The following is a 20644-nucleotide window of genomic DNA, read 5'->3' as shown; positions in this document are numbered from 1 at the left end:
CCTTAGAAAGTTCCTTAGACATGTCCCTTCCTCTGAGCCAACCAGCATCAAGTTCTTCAGACCACATGCATCTCCACAGCAGGAGCTAGAAGGCCTGGGCCTTTTGGCCTCATCCTAAACCAGGCTCTGGCCCCCAGATAGTCCCCCTGTGGCTTTGCCTGGAGCCAGGATGTGGCTTTGTTTTTATGTCAACCAAGCAGTTCCTCAAAGCTTTGTATGAAAGGAGGATAAGGGAGGAGATCAGAAATGCAGTTACTGATACTGGAATGGGGGAAAGAGTCGAATCAGGGGACAAAGATGGTTAGCACCTAATCAAACAGCATGCCAGTTGCTCCTGCAGGAATGTAAAAAAAGCCTATAAACAATCATTACTTATACAGCTGTCCCTTCCCCATTGTAAATTGCCTTCCTACAACTTCATTTGCCAATTCCATACAGCAAATGTCCTGTGTCTCTCACAACATTCCTGTTTTTTTGCACCTCCCAAACTGCTCTACATGTACTACAGCAGATCACACTCCCAACCAATGCAGTCTGGGAGAGCAAACACATCTGGAGGTGCCAAGTTGGGACAATCTGGACTAGCTCTTAAGGAGCAAAAGATTTCCAACACACTTCCTGTTAAGCAAGACATTTTGCATCCAAGCCATGCCAGTCAGCCACCCACTTATAGAAGCAACAAACCCAGGCTTCCTTTGTGGCTGAAAACCTGGACTGCAAAATGGAACTGATGCACATATAGGCAGAACCTTTAAACTGGGTTCCAGTTGAAGTGAACAGACCTGATTAAGATCTCTTTAATCATCATCATCATCATTTATCCTTCCTAACATAGTGGAGAATACTTAGCCTGAAGGGTGAGAGTGAGAGACAGAAGCACACCAGCAGACCCCTATTCTCTCCCAGCTGTAAGGACCCTTCTGTTTGCAACTATGTAGAACTTATGACACTACACTGCCACCCAGCAATTTGGGCCTAGATCACTGAGGGCAACCGACACCACAATCTTATTTATGGCAGCTTTAGGTCTTCAGCCCACTGGCTGCTGAAGGAAAAAGGTCTACAATTTCAAAGCTCAGAGTGCAGAAAGCCAAGATTCCTGGGTTGTTGTTTTTTCCTCAGCCCAAAAACAAAAGAAGAGCCTAGTAGCTAGATCGTGGTCTGGAAAGATTAAAAAAGAAGGAACGGAGAGAATACACTAGCTGTTGTTGCAGTACTAGAGATTGTATATTTTTTAACATTGGAAGGAACAAACCAGGGCCTTAATCCAAGCCATATTGGCTTTATAGATGAAAAGCTTGTTGGGTTTGTATGGTTTCTCTTCACAGTGGCAGGACCCACCCCATGCCTTTGCAGTCTTGCCAGGTGTTGGTTGAGGCACAGGGGGAGGGAAAAAAGAGAAAGACACAAAGCTTACTCTGGCCTGAATCAACAAAGGAAAGGGGCGGAGATGGAAAAGGTTTGCCCCATCTCAGAGAAAAAACCAGGGCCAGAAAGGCTCCACTGTGTATCCCATTTCATCTCCCCCACCCCTTAGAGTTATGCTCTGAAGCCAACTCTGTAGGCCTCCATTCAGTTCTAGCCAGGAGGAAGCACTGTCTCTGTTAAGGCCTGATGCCTGGTATCATAATCAAGAATGCTTAAAAGCAAGGCTGGTGTAGGTTCCCTATCCCAATTATTATGAAGGGGGGGGGAGAGAGAGAGAGAGAGAGAGAGACAAGATACCTTATTCTCAAGTCACAGTTTCTGTACCTGAGATATGCCTACCGGTATGTGTGTTTCACAGCTTTTTGCAGGCCACACAATGCTTCTAAGAATATCAGACTTGCAAGGGTGACTCAAATGTGTCAATATCTCCTGTGAGATTCTTCACATCAATGGAGGTGTGGGGAGAAAAGAGACACCAACCTGCACATTTGCACCTTGATTGGGAGCAGTTTGGCATCTGACTCAGAAGATACAGCATAAAAATCCCATTAAGCTAAATACTGTACAGTACATGAACATATGATTAATTCCTCTGTAAGCTTTTAACATGGTTAAAAGCTCTGAATTTTTCTGCATCTGTTTGCATGGATGCTAATCCATAGTTTACTCACTTATCCAAGTTTTCTGCATTCATATGGGTAAACCACAAGTTAGCCATACAGTTGTCTTGTCACAATGCTTTCACTACACAGTGATTGGCTTTTTACAGCTCAGCATGTCATGTGAACACAGCCAGAGAACAAAGTGGCAAGGAGTTCCACTGATGCAATTTACATAATCCCAATATAAATATTCCAGATATAGAAACTTTGGCAACAAGTTGTCTCCAAGATCATTCAATAGCACCAAGTTCAATTGCCTGGCTATGGAGCTAATTGCCTGCGAAAGGGTGGAAGAGAGGAGATAAATGAATTGCATATGAAATCAAAGCAGTTCTGTTTTCCTCAGCTGTGTTTAAAAAAATCCTGGGATTAGAGAGTGCTGAAGCTAATATTCCTGCAAACATCTCTTTTCTGAACCTCCTCCATTTCAATTTAACTGCCATGTCTCTTTGTTCCGAAAGCTGCCTGCAGTTTTAGGGATTTGAAAAGCAAAATGGCAGGATTGTAAAAAAAAAAAAAAGAAAGAAAGAAAAAACAGGGGAGGGGGAAACTTTCAGAATGAAAGGCCAAGCTAACTACCCTAAGAGGAGGTGGAAAATAGGACACAAGAGAAGCAGGAGCCACACTCCTATTGTAAGCACTTTGGGGCAGGAGCCTAAAACGGAATGTCTCATTTTTTAACCCTATTACCTACAACGATGGAATTATTTTAAGCACAGCATTGCTTTTGCTCCCTCCCCGGCATAAGGAAAGAAAACTCCCCTCCCCACACCACTTTTTTTTTTTTTAATCTACTTTAACTCAAAGCTGCTACAAATTACGAAAATGAAATTCCACCGCGCTTTTATCTTTAGCTTTCGTGTTGCAGACACCCAAATAATCTTCGCCAGATTCCACGTATTTTTCTTTTTCCAAAGAAAACAATGTCTTTTTCAATTCATTGATCTAACGTGGGATCCCTCTCCCCCAACTGCAGAAGAAAACCCGAGATCCTTCTGGGATACAGGCACTCTCGCCTTTAACCATTAGGCATTAGTTCCCTTTGCTAAAGATGACTATCGAAACCAAGCATTTATTTTACAGTACGACTGTACCCGTCTTCGCTCGGCGTCAAGGAGCAACTGCTGCTTTTATTTGTTACCCCAAAGCACATAAGCCCTCGCCCCAAGAAACACCCTTCCCAGTCCTCTGGCGCTTACCAGCTCGGATTTGGGGCGAAGTAGTCGCTCCCCCTTCGATGTGATAGGAGAACCTCATGGCTTTGAATTGCTGGGAATATGATCCACTGGGTTCCGGACTGGGCATCCCCATCACGCTGGCTCTCTGCATGTCTGCACTGCCACCCCCTCCCTCCCTTCTTCAGTCCCCTCCAAAATCCCCCCGCGATCGCCCCCCAAACGCCAGGCTGCTTGAAGTCTCCATCAAATTGCCCCGACTTCCTTCAGAAAGGATCTGGATTCGACCTACTAGGACGTCGCTGGAGCCGGGAAGGGGAAGCGATCGGGGTGGGGGAAGGCGCGGGAAGGAGACGAGGAACCCAGTGGATTGATTTCGTTGCTTTCTAAGACAGATCTTTGCAACAAGTCGGCACAGCTCTTGCAGGAAGTGTCGCCCTGGCCAGGCAGGAATGTATCAGAAAGCTTGAAGCTTATCCACGTTGGAGCGTCTGCTAAGTCCTTCGCTCTCCCACTCCCCTCGCTTCCTCCTCCTCTCCTCCTCCTCCTCCCGCCGCGCTCGCTCCACACCGACTCCTCGCTGAGTGGGTTGGCTTTTTCGTACTGCAGCGCCAGGCGTTGAGAGACGAGTACTTGCAAGCAGATTTCAATCCTAGCTTTTCGGGTCTTGGCTTTTCTTTCTCATAACTGGATAGAAATGGGATTTCGTTAGCCCCACACAGCCATGAATATCTCTTGGCTTTTACCGCCTCCCCGAGGAGGAGAGTATTGGGTTCTCTCCCCCCCCCTCCTTCCTATCCGCGAGGATATTGACAAAAGTCTGAAAAAGAGGAGGTGTTGGCAATTTATGGAGGGTTGGGCTAACAGCTGTTGTTGGGAGAGAAAAAATCAGCTCGTTTTGAACTCGGCTTACTTGGAGGTTGTTGGGTTTTTTCCCCCTTCCTTTCTCTGTAGTGTACCGCCTTTTTTTTAAGCCTTGGATAGGGCAAAAGGCAAACTTTGATCTCTGATAGCATTTAAAAGAAGTGCACATTTTAAATGTTTTGCGTGTCTGCAGATTATTACTATTATCCACCAAAACCAACCCACTGCAGGACAAAGGTCTCTTCGTTGAAGGTTATGGACCATAATCCACCATGCTGGTTGGTCCAATGTGGGTTAGTAGGTTTTTGGTTTCCAACTTCCCACTGACTGGCCCAAAGCTACCCAGCCAGCTTCTCTGCCCAAACGGGAGCTAGGACCTGGTCTCCCCACTTCTAGTCCAGCACTTGAACTACTACGCCATACTGGTGTTTTGCTTATATACACAAATATCCATACGGAATGGATATATTCATTTATTTCTAACCTCATAGTTGGAATTCAGGAATTTATCCTTCTCTCCTTTCTGAACTTACCAGTCTTCTCCAAAATGTTAAATCCTTCCTTTCTCAATCTTGAACCAGTCATGCAGTTTTCATAATATGCATGGGTTTTTTGGTTCCTCTTTCAAGTAAGGTTCAAACTGTAAACAAGCCAAGATCAGATGTTTACTAAGTACTTTTACTTGTGTCTACATCAGGACTGGAATCTCTTGGAATTTTTCTTTCTCAAACATTTCAAAGAAATTTCACAATTCTCAATGTTTTCGACTCCTGTTGTCAGTTTTGACTTGTTTTTCCTCAAACCAGCTCCCAATATTAAACAGAGTAATAACAATGATAGCAGAGCTTGATAGGGATTGTATGGCCTTGAAATCATATTTGTGTCTGTTTCAAATTAATTTCCCCAACCTGAGGAGGAATAAAATTCAATGCTTATTTTAAAAACTAACAACAAAAAAAAAAAGGTAGCAAAATGCCTTTAGGTCCATATACACCCACCCACCCACCATTTTCTGCTTTTCACAGGATGGAGAAAAAACGCAAAAATATGCTTGCAAACCACTACAGCTGTGCTCAGTCTAAACAATGTAAAGGCACAGAACATGGTTTTTGCCAAGCCAGAAGCTACATGAGAAAAAGCAGCTTTTTCCCCATCTAAACAACATGATATTAAAACAGCTACTCTTGATTTCTTTTGCTGCTGTGTGGAACATTTTTCTCACCAGCAGAAATCATCCTTGAAAATGATTTCCTGGTTTGGCTTTTCAGGATTTAGCTATCCCATAATAGCTCTGGTTATGACTATAAGAACACATTGAACCTCACTCATGAACCACATTCTACGCTTGCATGTTGCACAAACACAGCCTCATCACATCTCTTCCACCGAGTTTCAAAATTCTGTTGAGCTCTGCACACTGAACCGTTTGCTCCCTACTCCCTTCTGATCCATCCTGCTATCATCTTTAGGTAATTAACGGTGGCCTTCATTGCCACAAAATGTGAGGGTGCTAGCCACTAACATGGTTGGGTTTAAAGCAGTGGTGAAATCCGAATTTTTTTACTACTGATTCTGTGTGCATGGCTTGGTGGGCATGGCTTGGCTTGGTGGGCGTGGCAGGGGAAGGATACTGCAAAATCTTCATTCCCACCCCGCTCTGGGGCCAGCCAGAGGTGGTATCTGAACTACTCAAAATTTCCGCTATCAGTTCTCCGAACTGCTGAAAATTTCCGCTACCGGTTCTCCAGAACCTGTCAGAACCTCCTGGATTTCATCCCTGGTTTAAAGGGTTTGGATAAATTCAGAGAGAGCAGGAAGTCAATCAAGGGCTGCTAGGATGAAGACTCCACTGAGAGTTGGGGTCTCAGAAATATGCTTCCAATATCGATTGTAGGAGAACCAAGTATCTTCCACATCACTTGTGATTGCCCCAGAAGCACGAGAAACAAAATGGTGGACTAGGATGGGCCTTGGTCTGATCCTGCAACACTATTCTTATGTTCTTTACACTGTCCCTGGCAAATTTTGGCTCAAAACCACTTCAGAAAGGATGGCAAACTAATGCAGCTTATAGTTTACTGATATGGACTGCACAACAAGCCAAGGTATGCCTCCTCTAATCATATTTAACTAAATAAACCTTAATCAGTTGGGTTCTCACTACATACTAAGGCAGTGATGGCAAACCTTTTCGGCACTGAGTGCCGAAAAGGGAACACTTTGCTAGTCAGGGCCGCGACCAGGAAGAGGAGCTGCCCAAGAGGCATGCACATGCTGGATAAGGTACTTCTGGTTTCCAGCGTGTGCATGCGCGCCGGCCAGCAAGTCTTCCAGTTACTGCCACGCATGTGCACACACCGATCAGCTGGCTGGTGCGCATACTCAAGCCGGAAAATGGAAGACCAGCTCTCCCGGTTTCCGTCACTGCCGCATGCACAAAGGCCAGCTGATCGTCGTGTGCGCATGCGTGCCAGAAACCTGGAAGAGGAACGGGCGACGCCGCGCATTATAGGCAACATGGCTCCTTGTGCCACTTCAGCCACACATGCCATAGGTTCGTCATCACGATGCTAAGGAATAAATAATGTTTATTCTGGCCGAGAGCTGCATTGTTTCCCTTCTTTTCCCCAATGTCTCATGGATCCATGAAATCACAAATTGTGAGTAAGGCTGAATTTTTCCATTTGTTTTCTAGTTTGTTTAGCAAGCATATCCATGCTAGTATCTAATATCCCATTATATATCCCTTAACTAAAGTTTGTGGCTTACAGTGTTGTATGAATCTAAAATAGCCACTCTTGGAAGTTTGGCTAGATAAGATTTACTTACTAAAAAAAATTATTTAAGTGTTTTGTATAAATGCACTTTTATGTTAGGACTACAGGTCTAGGTTGCAAATATTACCCAACTGTTAGATGCAAGCTGTGAAGTAGAATTTTGTATATCCCTTTGAGGTACTGCTATGCTTTGCAGTTCAGCAACCCCATTTTGCACACAGATCTAGAAATAATATCTAGGTTCACACATTGTGCTAAATTATATTATAATTTACCTGCTTTGAGTCCTGTGTATGAAAGACCCTAAAAACAAATGTTTAAAACATAGTTTATGGCATATTTTGTTGTATAAAACTGATTGATTCTAGTTTTGAACAAACCATAATTAAGCATGGCATTGCACTTAGTGTGAATCCAATCTCTGAGTGCTTCTATGATACACTGAAGTATTGTGCTGTAAAGAATCAACAAGCACACACTAACTTATCTCTATTCTGTCTGACTCATTGATCAGAGATGGAAATTGACCTGTAGCCATCTATGTTTTGTAAGCTGCAGCATCTGGTTCAAACTCCAGTTTCTGCAAAGCAAATTGACAGTACTGACCAGTTCTAACATACACATAACATACAGGTAGTCCTCGACTTATGACCACAATTGAGCCCCAAAATTTCTGTTGCTACGTGAGACATTTGTTACATGAATTTTGCCCCATTTCACAACCTTTCTTGTCACAGTTGTTAAGTGAATCACTACAGTTGTTGAGTTATGTCAGTTGTTAAGTGAATCTGGCTTCCCCATTGACTTTGCTTTCATAAGGTCACAAAAAGTGACTTTATGAAAGGAAACTGCAATCGTCATAAATATGAGTCAGTTGTTTATTTGTTTATTTATTTATTAAATTTATATACCGCCCTACTCCCGAAGGACTCAGGGCGGTGAACAGCCAAGATAAAATACACATAATACAAATGTTAAAAAACCATTTAAAATATATTAAATACCATGGCCCAAAAACAAATTTAAAACACCCCAATTTATAAGACAAATTTAAAATTTAAAACGATTTAAAAAAGAAGTTAGGCCAGGCCAGCCTGCTGGAAAAGGAAAGTTTTAAGGGCACGGCAGAAAGCGCGCAGATCCGGGATCCGCCATATCTCCGGGAGGAGCTCGTTCCAGATGGCAGGTGCCCCCACAGAGAAGGCTCTCCCCCTGCCGGCCGCCAGTCGACACTGTTTGACCGACGGCACCCTGAGGAGCCACTCTCTGTGGGAGCGTACTGGTCTGTGAGAGGCTACTGGTGGCAGAAGGCGGTCTCATAGATACCCTGGTCCTAAGCCATGGAGCGCTCTAAAGGTGGTGACCAAAACCTTGAAGCGCACCCGGAAGACCACAGGGAGCCAGTGCAGCTCGTGCAGGAGGGCGTCACATGGGAGCGCCACGTCGCTCCCATAACCACCCGCGCGGCCACATTCTGGACCAGCTGGAGCCTCCGGGTGCTCCTCAAGGGGAGCCCCATGTAGAGAGCATTGCAGTAGTCCAGGCGGGAAGTGACGAGGGCATGAGTGACCGTACTTAACGAGTCCCGATCCAGAAAGGGCCGCAACTGGCGAATCAGGCAGACCTGATAAAAAGTCCTCCCAGCCACAGCCGTCAAATGTTCTTCTAAAGACAGCTGTGAGTCCAGGACGACACCCAAGTTGCGAGCCCTCTCCGTGGGGGCCAACGACTCGCCCCCAATAGTCAGTGATGGCACCAACTGACTATACCGGGACGTCGGAAACCACAGCCACTCGGTCTTGGATGGGTTGAGCCTGAGTCTGTTTCTCCCCATCCAGATCTGCACAGCCTCCAGGTACTGGGACATCACTTCAAGGGCATCATTGGGGTGATCCGGGGTGGAGATGTACAGCTGAGTGTCATCAGCGTACTGATGGTACTTCACCCCGAAACCACGGATGATCTCACCCAGCGGCTTCACATAAATGTTGAACGGAAGAGGCGAGAGGACCGACCCCTTTCACAGTTGTTAAGTGTCTAAATTTTAATCATGTGTCCATTAGGATGCTGCAATGGTCATAAGTGTGACAAAGTCATAACTGGCTTTCTTCAGTGCCGTTGCAACTTTGAATGGTCACTAAACAAACTGTTGTAAGTGGAGAATTGCCTATACAGAGTTTTGTGTGTTTGTGTAACAAAATCCAGACAATTACTCCAAAGAGTTACAGAGAACCAAGCCTTTGCTTCTCATCTAGTGGTCCTCCTGAGTTTTGCAATCCAGATCTGGTAGACATAGGTAAATATAATCATTTGCTATGGGAGGCAAGATGGTGCTGCATAAAAAAGCTCTTCCACAATTTGCAATGGTGTGGCATTGCGGATAACTGTAATGGAGGTTTGTGGAAGCTCAAATCAAAAATATACTTTGCTGTAAAAACCCATGTCTTTTTCTGTTTCTAATTCTGGACATGATACCAGTCATTTAAATTTCTCTGCCGTTTGATACTTAGACGCTGCTGCCTGCTCACATAACAAGGACACATCTATGTACAGGGATTCTCAAGCCAGCAAATGTATCTCTGACGAGCAGCCTCACTGTTCCTGTGGCTTTTCTAGATTCCTCTTTTCCCAAATCCATTTGTCTCCCTTCCAAGAGATCCAATTCCAGCATCTCCCTCTCCAATTTTAAGTCATCCGATCTCTCAGAAAAGGGGACAGAAGATGTACTGTGGCTTGCTGGTCTACAGTGGCCAAAGTGGTTCTTTAGAAACGATATAACTTTTCAGATATAACTTTTTTCTGTAAGAGCTCTTCTCTAAATCTGAGCTGCTGAATTAACTTCCAGCCAGGGAAAGGAATCCAGAGTATTTCCTGTTCTCTCTATACACATTTGAAATCTTTTTTGATCCTATGTCTTTTCACAGATTCAATCGTTTGATGGCACAAAAAAGAGGAGAGCCAGATCTAAAATCAGGCATTTTAGCTAGTTGCCTCTCCCATTTCCCCCCTAGATTTATTCAGTGGGGTGGGGGATTATTCATTGTCTTCTGAGATGAATGCCCAGTTTTACATTGCTTGAAGGTCTACATTTTTAAAAGAGTGAATTTATTTATTTTTAATTCACATCCGTAGAGACAACTCATATCACGTTGTTTTGTGACATTGATTGGATTTATACATTATCTTAAATTATGTTGCTTAATGATAGTTTATGAGCCACAATTAGCTGGGTTTGTATAAAATGCTAGGACATAAATTGAACCAGCTTCATTGACTATGTTTTAAATTACATTTTAGCTTTTTATATTTTGTGGATACAGCCAATAGGGTTGGGCTTCTGCTACAGTGTATATAGTATGCTACACAAACCAAGGCAACTAGTTTAAGTGGACAAGCCATGCTGTGGTTAAATTCACCAAAGAAATACATGTGGGGCAAAGATTGCTATTATGGCTTAGTGCACTGTGCAAAGTCAGTCATGGATAAATGTTTCATTTTTAGGAGAGGGATTATTAGCATTGCACAAAATTACTCTTACCATTGTATTAATATTTATTAAAGATCTTTAATGGCACTAATTACTAAGAAGTTCTCTTGTTACTCACTCACTTATTCACACTTGCTAAGCTACCTAAAAACACTTTCCAAAATTTAGACATCACGAACCACTCAAAAGCTGACATGCAAATGCTAATAGCGCACTACTCTCTCTGCTTCACCACACCCTCCAAACAACAGACGTATGATTATGTCCCAGGCCTGCTTCATGCAATCTCTTCTGCAGAATACTTGCAAATCACGTTGATTCCTATAAGCAACACCAAGACAAAATACACCACCGTTCTTTCTCACCTCTGCTTTGGTTCAGAAACATTCTCTCTCCCAAACGATTAATACATCCTTTAACCAGCTTTTTGTCAAGTGAAGTCTTCCCTTTGCTTAGACATAGCAGATTCTGCTTTTCTTCCCCCACCCTATAGTGACGAATTATATCCCTTGGTAATTTCTGGCTTTGTTCAAATAATACACTTACCCATAGTCAACCAAGCCATGTTTTATTCAACTGCATTGTCTAGATTCACTGGATACATTGACCCATTAAGTAATCATAGGGGCTGGGTTTGCACTGCCAACTAAATTAAAATGTGTTTGGCTATTGTGTGGCTTAGCGTGTTATAAACATAATGAAAGTGATTTGGACATGGTTTAATGGTCAGCCTTAGCCAACAGTGGTTTATTCTACAAATCACACATAAACTAATCAAGACTTAACAGTTGTGCCGGATGGTCATTGTGTTCCTATTGTCTTTCCTCCTTCCATCTTTTCTTCCCTGGAGAATACTATTTTAAAAAATCTGTGAATGAAGCAGAGGGATTGCACAATTAAATCCTGCTTTGGAAACCCCCATTGTGGCCAAAATCCATTAAGAAATGTGATGTTTCCAGATGATGACTCTTGCATTTAGCATCTTTCCTTTTAATAAAGATACACAGATCATATTAATTATGCTCAATTACTTGTGTAACTGTCCAGCTTCTAACTCCTCTCTGCCTTTCAATGCTGTGCTAAACAAACAAATTGTGTTTCATTCAGTCAAACGCACACATAATCACAGAAGAAAACTTGGCTGCAACTGAACACACAGTCATAAAAAAGCATGCAAAAAGGCTCCTTCCAGCTTACAGGCAGTGCTGGTTTCTTCTCAGTAGGATAGCAAAATCTTATAAATCCAAATAGGAAAGGGTTAAATTGCCTCTGAATCATCTCCCAATACCCCTCCAATTCTTGGTAAAAGGGGCTGAGGTCATGTCAGAAGCTTTGATTCCAATTGCCAGTCTCGTGGCCTCTTCCACTTCAGCATTCACTTCTATGATGAATCTGTCACATCCTGTTTTGGATTATTTGTTCCCAAGCCAAGAAGAGTGGTTGTATACATTGCAGAATATGCCAATGACCTGGGCTTCTGATGGTCTCTAATGTCAGCTTACCAGAGTGTGGTGCTTATGGAGGGGGAGATAGGAAACTGAATCTGGTTTTCAGAGGGGACTTCTAAGCAGTTACGGATAACCCAATTCTTTGCTATATTCTTCCTTGTTCACTGCAAAACTTCTGCAGGAAACTACTAGCCAAAATGATAAAGATTCTTCCTACCCTTATGTCCTCTTCTTAGAAAAGCATAAAACAGCATGAATGCACCCTCTATTTTTATTATTAACAACTATCTGGTGAGATAGATTAGGTTGAAATGTCCACTGATCATCTAGCTGAAGCACATTGGTTGGCCTAGGTTTGCTATTTAAGCTGTTAACCAAACCTACCCTAGTCAATTTTTATTTTTTTTTATTTTTTTTGCTTTAATTTATATGCCGCCCTTCTCCGGAGACTCAGGGCGGCTTACAATGCATTAAGCAATAGCCTTCATACTTTTGTATATTTTATACAAAGTCAGCAATAAGCCCCCAGATTGAACTTCACCTCCTGAATCTACGTCCTCCAGGTTTTCTACTCCTTAGTAATTATGCTTGGAAATTCTGCAAGTTCATGATGCTTGCTGGAGAGTTGAGTAAAATATTGGAAAATGAACTGAAGCCTTTTGCTTCAAGTCAAGGAGAAGAAAATCAAGAGGGACTGATGTACTTGTCTGCGGTAATATCTCTGTAGTGATGGTCAGGGGGAGATATGGTGGGCCACCGTCAGGAAAGATAGCCTTGGTATTTAATCTTGAGCCAGTATCCCAACCAATGCTCCACCTAATGATAGATCACTCCTTCAGTATCCATTTGCTATTGAATGTCATGTTAGTCTGTATAGTAATAAAATTCCCATGATCTGTTTTACGGACCCCCAGCTGGGCATGGAGGGTGGGGGGACTGCGTTCACAGATGTCCCCATTTGAATTTGGTGTATGGCATTTACCACAACCCCTAGGAGCTTTTGCCCTTTCACAAGACCCTAAAAAGCCAGTGCTTCCTAGCACTGGGCTAGACAATGAGATGAGCCAATACAGGCTGTATGACTTCAAATAAGATAATATGTTCCTACCAACTGGCCTACAGGAAAAATACTTAGAAGGAGAGGGTAGAATTTTGGTGGTAGTTTTGAAGGATGGCATATCCATTTTAAGCATGAAATAAAAGAATAAAATATGGGATGAGTAAGACATAAGCTGCTCAGTTGAATGCTCCGTTCCCTCTCCCCAGAGCTATTACTGCTAATTTCCTGAAGAAAGAGTTCTATCCAGAACCATGTAATTAAAATAAATACCATTTATATGACCTGTAAGCTATTTATAAAAGCCAGTAATCCTAAAAAGTAGAATATCTGTATTAAAATTTGAAATCAATCAATGAGTAACATTTACAGATATAAACAATGAACCTTTTTAAAACTAATCCAGCATAGAGTCCTCATTTTATTGTTTTTGTCTGAGAAGCTTGTGATCTGCAACAGCATTCTGGCTTTTTCTTTTTCTTCTTAAAAGTAATCAAAGCTGTCCCATAGCCTTCTTGGAATTGTAACATTTTGGAAGAGGCTCCCATTTTAGCCTACAAGGTTATGATGTGCTGCAATAACATGGGACAGCAGCCATTAAAACAAGCCACATCTGGCAACTCTCTCTGTAACCCAGAGCAAAGAAAGCTATGTCCCAATTCTGTGGTATTGCAAAGAGCCCTTTATTCTCCTCAGAGTTATTTCCATCTATAAGCCTCCACATAAATGCACTTTTGGCAGCTTGTCTGAGCTTTCTCAATTGGCAGTCTGATTATTCGCTTGCGTTCTATTTTTTCCCTCAAATTATTCTGAGTCACATCCTTATACAGACAGTTGAGATTCTAAATGGTACAACTCATGCACTAGTCCCACGGGGCAAGGAAAAAAAATCACATTTCTAGAGTTTGAAATCATGGGGAACAGAACTTTTGATTCCTCTCCTTAAATTATCTTTCCAAGTGGTCACAAGCACAAAAAGTCAGATCTGTTAGATTTTTATAGAATACAACTTGACTTACGACCATAACTGAGCCCAACATTTCTGTTCCAGAGCGAGACAGTTAAGTGAGTTTTGCCCCATTTTATGATCTTTCTTGCCACAGTTGTTAAGTGAATCACTGCAGTTAAGTTAGTAACACGGTTGTTAAGTGAATCTGGTTTCCCCATTGACTCTGCTTATAAGAAGTCGCAAAAGGTGATCACATGACCCCAGGACACTACAAACGTCATAAAAATGAGTCAGCTGCCAAGCGTCCAAATTTTGATCACAGGACCATGGGAATCCTGCAACTGTCATAAGTGTAAAAAATGGTCATAAATCACTTTTTTTCAGTGCTGTTGTAACTTTGAGCGGTCACTAAATGAACCGTTGTAAGTCAAGGACCACCTGTATGGTAATTCTTGTTCATTGCAAAGTGCAGTTCAGGGCCAAAATAGATACACAAAGAGAATTCTAGGCAAGACTAACTGAGATCCTGAGGTGAGGACAAATTAAGGAATGTAGACATTTATCTAAAATGCTTTGGCAGGTCCTGCACTGAGTAAGTTTGATGTAGCAGCTAAGACACCAGGCTAGGGGCCTGGAGATTCTGAGTTCTAATCTCCCGCTTTAGGCATGAAAGCCAACTGGGGGACTTTGGGCCAGTCGCTCACTCCAAGCCCAACCCAACCCACCTCATAGGATTGTTGTTGTGGAGAAAATAGAAGGAAGAAGGAGTATTAGGTACGTTCGCCACCTTGAATTACTTTTAAAAATAATTAATGCGGGATTTTTAAAAAAATCTAAAATAAAAAATTTAAAAATGAATGATCTGAGGCCCTTTCCATCAGGATGAATTCTCTGATCGTCTTTTTCCCAGGCTATTATTTTACATTTCATACACACAGTATGAGATGGGCCAGCTGCTGGCCCCGTCTTGGTAACCTCCCTCCATGCTGCATACTCCTTTAAGACAGTTTGTGAGAACGGTACTGCAGAAAGAGTACAAGCCTCCCACAGTATGAGAATATATTCTGTCACCAGTGTCCTGGGGCCATATAGAGCTATTTGGGGATAGCTTCTATTATCCCCATCCAGCATCACCATTATCCATGCATAGTTATGGGATGATTGAAAGGAAGAAAAAAAATTTATAGTGCGAGGTGATCCAGGTTGTTTGCTCTGAGTTGGAAAGGATGCTTATATAAAACAGGGAGATGTAATTATCGCATTTGTTTCCAGTTGGTTCTTTTCTCATGGGATTTTTCTGCTGTCCTTTAAATGCCTGCATAGCAAGTTTTTTTTCCCCCCACCCGAGCATGCATGTATAGAAAAGCATCACCTGTTGAATATTTGCTTGTCAGAAAAATGCCAGAACAGATTACATCAAGGGCCTATTAAGACAGAATCTTATTCTACACTGATAATTTCTGTCTCCCAGAAAACGGTATTCGACGGTAAACTGACTCTGATATATTATGTAAAGCTACCAGAATCACTAATCAGCAAAAAAGTTACTTTCCATAAATTTAAAATCATCTGGATTATGGCTGCTGTATTTTTTTGAACTGGTTCAAACGTGACATTAAGTCATGCTTTTTAAAATTTACATGCAGTATGTATCTGGCCAACTGTGATTTATTCAACAAACATATTTAAGCAAAGTATGACTTAGTGTATTATGCAAATAGTCTTTTGTTTACTCCTCCCATCTATAAACTATATTTGATGTCCGCAGATTATGCTATACTTACTCAGATCTTTACACCAGACATAGGTTTGGTTCACATCACATCCAAAGCTGCAGTGAAGTTTGTTTGGCTTTGGTTTAGCACATTATTTTAATCCGACTATTATTGTTTGTCAGAAATAATTTATGTGTGTCTTATGTGAACCAAACTAATTGTGATATACAGTACTTTATAAAATAAGCTTCAATAAGCTATATTTTAATGGGTCCTATAAACACAACGTGACCTCTTTTGTAGATGCTTAAATCACATCTTTTGTGTTTTTCTGTCTCACAAACATTTTGCAGGCACTGTGTAAATACAGAATGTGAAACGGGGACAGAAAGGCCAAGTGGAGCGGTAGCTTTTTTTCTACAGTACTACTCTCTGTTTAAAATAGCTCTGACCCTGTCTAGGGCTTTTCAGATGTCAGTTATTTTTTAAACTGTAAGGAATAAAATGCTGCTAGCAGAACAGGTTATCTGAAACGGTACAGGGTTTCCTGAGCAGAGGGTTGGACTAGAACCGTGATGGCAAACCTATGGCATGCGTGCCACAGCTGGCACCCAGAGCCCTCTCTGCGGGCACGCGAGCCGTTGCCCAGCTCACGTCTACTGCACATGCATGCACGCCTCCCGCTGGCCAGCTGATTTTCAGGATGCACAGGGGTAGGGCGCATGTGGGAGACGCGCGTACATGCCCAGGGGGTCGCGCACATATCTATGGGGAGGAGTGGCATGCGTGTTCCAGAAGTGTGGAAACGGGCTTGTTTCCGGCCTCCAGAGCCCATGGGGGGCGTTTTTGCCCGCCCAGAGGATCGAGGAAAGCCTACGGAGCCTGGGGAGGGCAAAAAAAGCCCCCCCCACATGGTGCAGGTTGCTAAAAAAATTTAATCCCACCCCTCGCGCACATGCGCGGGTGGCGGTGGTCACGTGGGGAGGTCGCGTGAGCATGCATGGGGGGCATGGGGGGGTTGTGTGTGCATGTGCGGTGGGGTGCACATTGCATTATGGGTGCCAGCTGCCAGCACATGTGCACACTGTCACATGCGCGCACACATGTTTTTGGCACCCAAAGAGAAAAAGGCTAGCCATCACTGGACTAGAAGATCTCCAAGGTCCCTTCCAACTCTTTTATTATTCTAGTCTAGTCTAGTCTAGCCTGTAGTCTCCAGTCTCCAATGAGAGTTGATCAAAAAATCTAATGTTTTGTGTGACTACCATCTTATTGTATCCCAAAAGGGAAGAGCCTTGGTAGTACAGGGGTTTAAGGCACCCTGTTATTAAGCTGGTTATTAAGATTAAGACCAGCTGCCTGCAATTACTGCAGGGTTCGAATCTCGCCAAGGCTCAAGGTTGACTCAGCCTTCCATCCTTTCTAAGGTAGGTGAAATGAGGACCCAGTTTGTGAGGGCAATAAGCTGACTTTGTATAAATATACAAAAGGATGAAGGCTATTGCTTAACGCATTGTAAGCCGCTCTGAGTCTTCGGAGAAGGGCGGCATATAAATCTAATTAAAAAAAAAAAAAAAAAGGCAAGACTGAATCCAAACTTCCAGGAATGCATACAGAGCCATCGCATTCTGTATACAAACAATACACTTATTTCTTCAACTGTCTCCTGGCATATTCAACACATCCTTGCCTCCATTCAGGCAGCTTATTGCACAAGAGAGTAAATGAGCAGTTTTCACCCTTAACACAAATTTCCAGATTTATTCCAGTCCTGAATTTTCCCCTTTGTACATTATACCTTATTTCTTCTCTCACTTTTTTTTTTCTTTCATTCCCGTTATTATTTTGTATATTCTCCATAGGAACAAATATATACATTTCTGCATCGGTTTGATATTTTCCCCATCACCTTGAACAAGCTTCTCGGTTTATCCCGTATCATTTCCCCCCCTCCCCCCGGTTATAAACTCTTAAATAAACGTAGCTGTGGATTATGAATACTTATGAATCTCAAAAACGCATTTTAAAATGCATTGCACTACACGTCTTGGATTGACAGTAATACTGTATAGGTTTACAGGCAGGGATGGATTATAGGAGTTTCTCTGCATTCCAGATCCTTCGTTGGCTGTTCCACTAATCCAGCCGCTTTCTTTGTACAAGGGCATATATAATGAGCAATATATAATGAGATCTGGCAAACCGTAACTGCACATTCTCTAGCGCTCTTTTGGAAAACGAAGGCATTTCGAAATGCTGCGTTAATTGCACACGCGCGCGTCACGTGAAATCTGACATTATCGTCGGGCAAGCACTTTAAAAAAAATAAATAATCAGAAAAACAAAATCCCTCTCATCGCCAGTCTGCTTTGTTCCGAGCCCTGCGAGAGAGAGAGAGAGAGAGACAGAGAAAAAAAAAACCCACCAAACCCACCTTTATGCAAACTCAGCACAGAGGGAGGAGGGGAAAGGGAGCTGGGCGGTCCCGAAGTTCCAGGAAGGCGCAGGCGCGTCAGCTCCAAGCCCTTTGGGCACGCGCAGGAAGCCATGTGTCCCGTTTGCTAAGCTTCCCGACTTTGGCGGACGTGCTTTTGGTGAAAGCCTTTGCCGTTGAGAGACTCCCCCGAGGGGGGGGGGGGAAACCTGAACAAGTAAGAGAATCTGGGGGTGGAGGAGAGCAGAATAAGAGGGGGTGGGGGAAAGAACCCTCGTGATGCTGGCCCAGAATGGCATCGAAAACGTGATTACATTATAAGCGGGGTGGCATGTCAAGGCAAGTTTACTACACGAAAAATTCAGCAATAGCTAGAGGAGGGGAAAGGGTACCTGTGCCGTGCCTAAAGTGGAAAAAATGCAATGGATAAGGATGATGATGATGATGATGATGATGATAATAATAATACTTAGCACCAGTCAATCGTATTTGTGATGCATTTTTGAATGTCCAGAAGACTTGAGTCCATGTTTAATGAATAAAGTAAATAATAATAATAATAATAATAATAATAATAATAATAATAATAATAATAATAATGTATGGTTCATTGACATTGTAATACCTGGTGATGCACAGATTGAAGATAAGCAGCAAGAAAAAATCACAAAGTACCGGGACTTGCAAATTGAAGTTGAGCAACTATGGAAAAAGAAATTGTGTGTTGTCCCGATTGTAATTGGAGCCCTTGGAGCAATATCCAAAGGGCTACCCCGCTACTTAGAAATTCTAAATTTACCGGACTTGAACATTTTGACTCTACAAAAAACCACCTTACTCAGAACAGTTTACATCCTCCGAGGATACCTTAACAGTTCCTAGGTCCTTGGTTAGGACTCGAGCTGCTGAGCTATTAACCAGCCTCAAAGGCTGTGAATCTCACCAAAGATTAAATAATAATAATAATAATAATAATAATAATAATAATAATAATAATACTTGGAACATCGTATATTTTAAGAAGGTACTTGGTTGATACCTAGGACACTGGCAGCAACCCGTATCAACTATTAGCACCAGTCAGTGGTATTTGCGATGCATTTTTAAATGTTCAGTGGACTGAGTTTCATGTTTAATGAATAAAAGAGATAATAACAACAACAATAATATCTCAGTCATACAAGTAGGTCATGGTTGTCCCAAAGGTGCTTTTTTTTCTCAAGAGGCTGAAGAAGCTTCTTGGATGAGAAGCAAAATGTCTTCAAAGAAAACCCAGAAAGTCCAGTTGCCTCTTGGGGAAGAAAAAAAAACTTTTGGGACAAACGGGATCTTTGTAGACTCAGTGGTCAGGACTGATAGTCCAACACGTGAATATTAGTTGGAGAAAGCAGGACAATCTCAGAAAGAATTACCATTCGATTCTTTTGCTTTTTATAAATTGAGTGGAAGATTCCAGAGGGAGGGGGAGGGGAGGGATTTGCTAACTTTGATCATGATGGCTCTTTGAAAATAAGATTTGTGTACTCTACGTGGCCTTTATTCTCCCATTCATATCTTGTTTTTTCTCTGAGACCTTAAGGTAACAGATACAGATTTATAAAGTAAATTGCGACTGTGATTAAATCTTATCAGCCGGTGGGAATTTGAATCAAGAAATTTAAATCCTCCATCCAAGTCTAACACATTCATCAAGGTGCTGCTACAGGTAGTCCTTGACTTACGACCGCAATTGAGCCCAAACTTTCCATTGCTAAGCAAGGCAGTTCTTAAGTGAGTTTTGCCCCATGTTGCAACCTTTCTTGCTACAGTTGTTAAGTGAATCACAACAGTTGTTAGTAAGGTGGTTGTTAAATGAATCTGGCTTCCCCATTGACTGCTTGTCAGAAGGTTGCAAAAGGGGATCACATGATCCTGGGACACTGCAACCTTTATAAATACATGCCAGTTGTGAAGCATCCACATTTTGATCATATGACCACGGGGATTGCTGCAGTGGTCATAAGTAAGAAAAACAGATGTATGTCACTTTTTTCAGAGATGTAATTTTGAACAGTTATTAAACAAATGGTTATAAGTTGAAGAGTACCTGTAGAGTCTTCTCAATTTCTACCATATGTCCCTCAAAGATCATAGAATGTCTTGGGTTTTTTTCTGGAGCTTACATGTGTCAGTATATTCCACCCATTTCCTTCTGGATATATTGGTCACTAGATTGTCAAGAGTGAAACATAGACAGTTTCATGCCTCTTTTTGCAACTTGTCATTAGAGTAAGGGAGGGGGATATGGACTACCAATGGGTTAATTTGGAGAAACAAAACTTCTGCAGTTCCATGGAAGTTTTAATTTGGATACTCAAGCTGGATGTTGACATAGATCCCATTACTTCACGTGGCAGAGACAATACTGAAGGATTATGACCACTTGAAAACACAGGGTGTGAAAAGGTAATTTAGGTTTATAGCCTTACACCATTGGCTGTGTTTCACATCACACTAAACAATGATTTATGTAGCATAGTGGCTGAATTCATGTAATGCATTATGCCAAAATTAAATGTAATTTATTAAACTGATATGCTGCCCAACCCACAGTGATTCTGGGCAGCTTTCAGTTGTTATAATTTAGGATATTGTTAGCAATCTACTCT

The 20644-nt window shown here is 42.2% G+C and overlaps 2 protein-coding genes across 4 annotated transcripts in view; one reads left to right on the top strand and one right to left on the bottom strand.

Annotated features, from left to right (window-relative positions):
- The window catches only part of FGD1 (FYVE, RhoGEF and PH domain containing 1), a 64916-nt gene extending 60823 nt beyond the window's left edge, over window positions 1-4093 (bottom strand). Inside the window, exon 1 of the mRNA XM_034434108.3 lies at window positions 3290-4093. Within this exon, the coding sequence (XP_034289999.2) occupies window positions 3290-3419 (130 nt within the window). The 5' untranslated portion in view covers window positions 3420-4093. The remainder of the gene's footprint in view (window positions 1-3289) is intronic.
- Window positions 1-20644, top strand: part of GNL3L (G protein nucleolar 3 like) — a 43681-nt gene that overhangs the window by 7783 nt on the left and 15254 nt on the right. Inside the window, exon 1 of one of the 3 annotated variants that reach the window (XM_034434109.3) lies at window positions 17928-18213. The exons of 1 other annotated variant lie outside the window; for it this stretch is intronic. The gene's annotated coding sequence lies outside the window, so the exon portion shown is untranslated. Of the gene's footprint in view, window positions 1-17927; window positions 18214-20644 lie in introns of those variants that run through there. One more of the 3 variants, XM_087888686.1, reaches the window with a different exon arrangement.

Source organism: Pantherophis guttatus, chromosome 2, assembly GCF_059756535.1.
Source record: "Pantherophis guttatus breed Tessera chromosome 2, ASM5975653v1, whole genome shotgun sequence".
Lineage (NCBI taxonomy): Eukaryota > Metazoa > Chordata > Lepidosauria > Squamata > Colubridae > Pantherophis > Pantherophis guttatus.
This window is presented reverse-complemented; position numbering and strand designations above follow the sequence as displayed.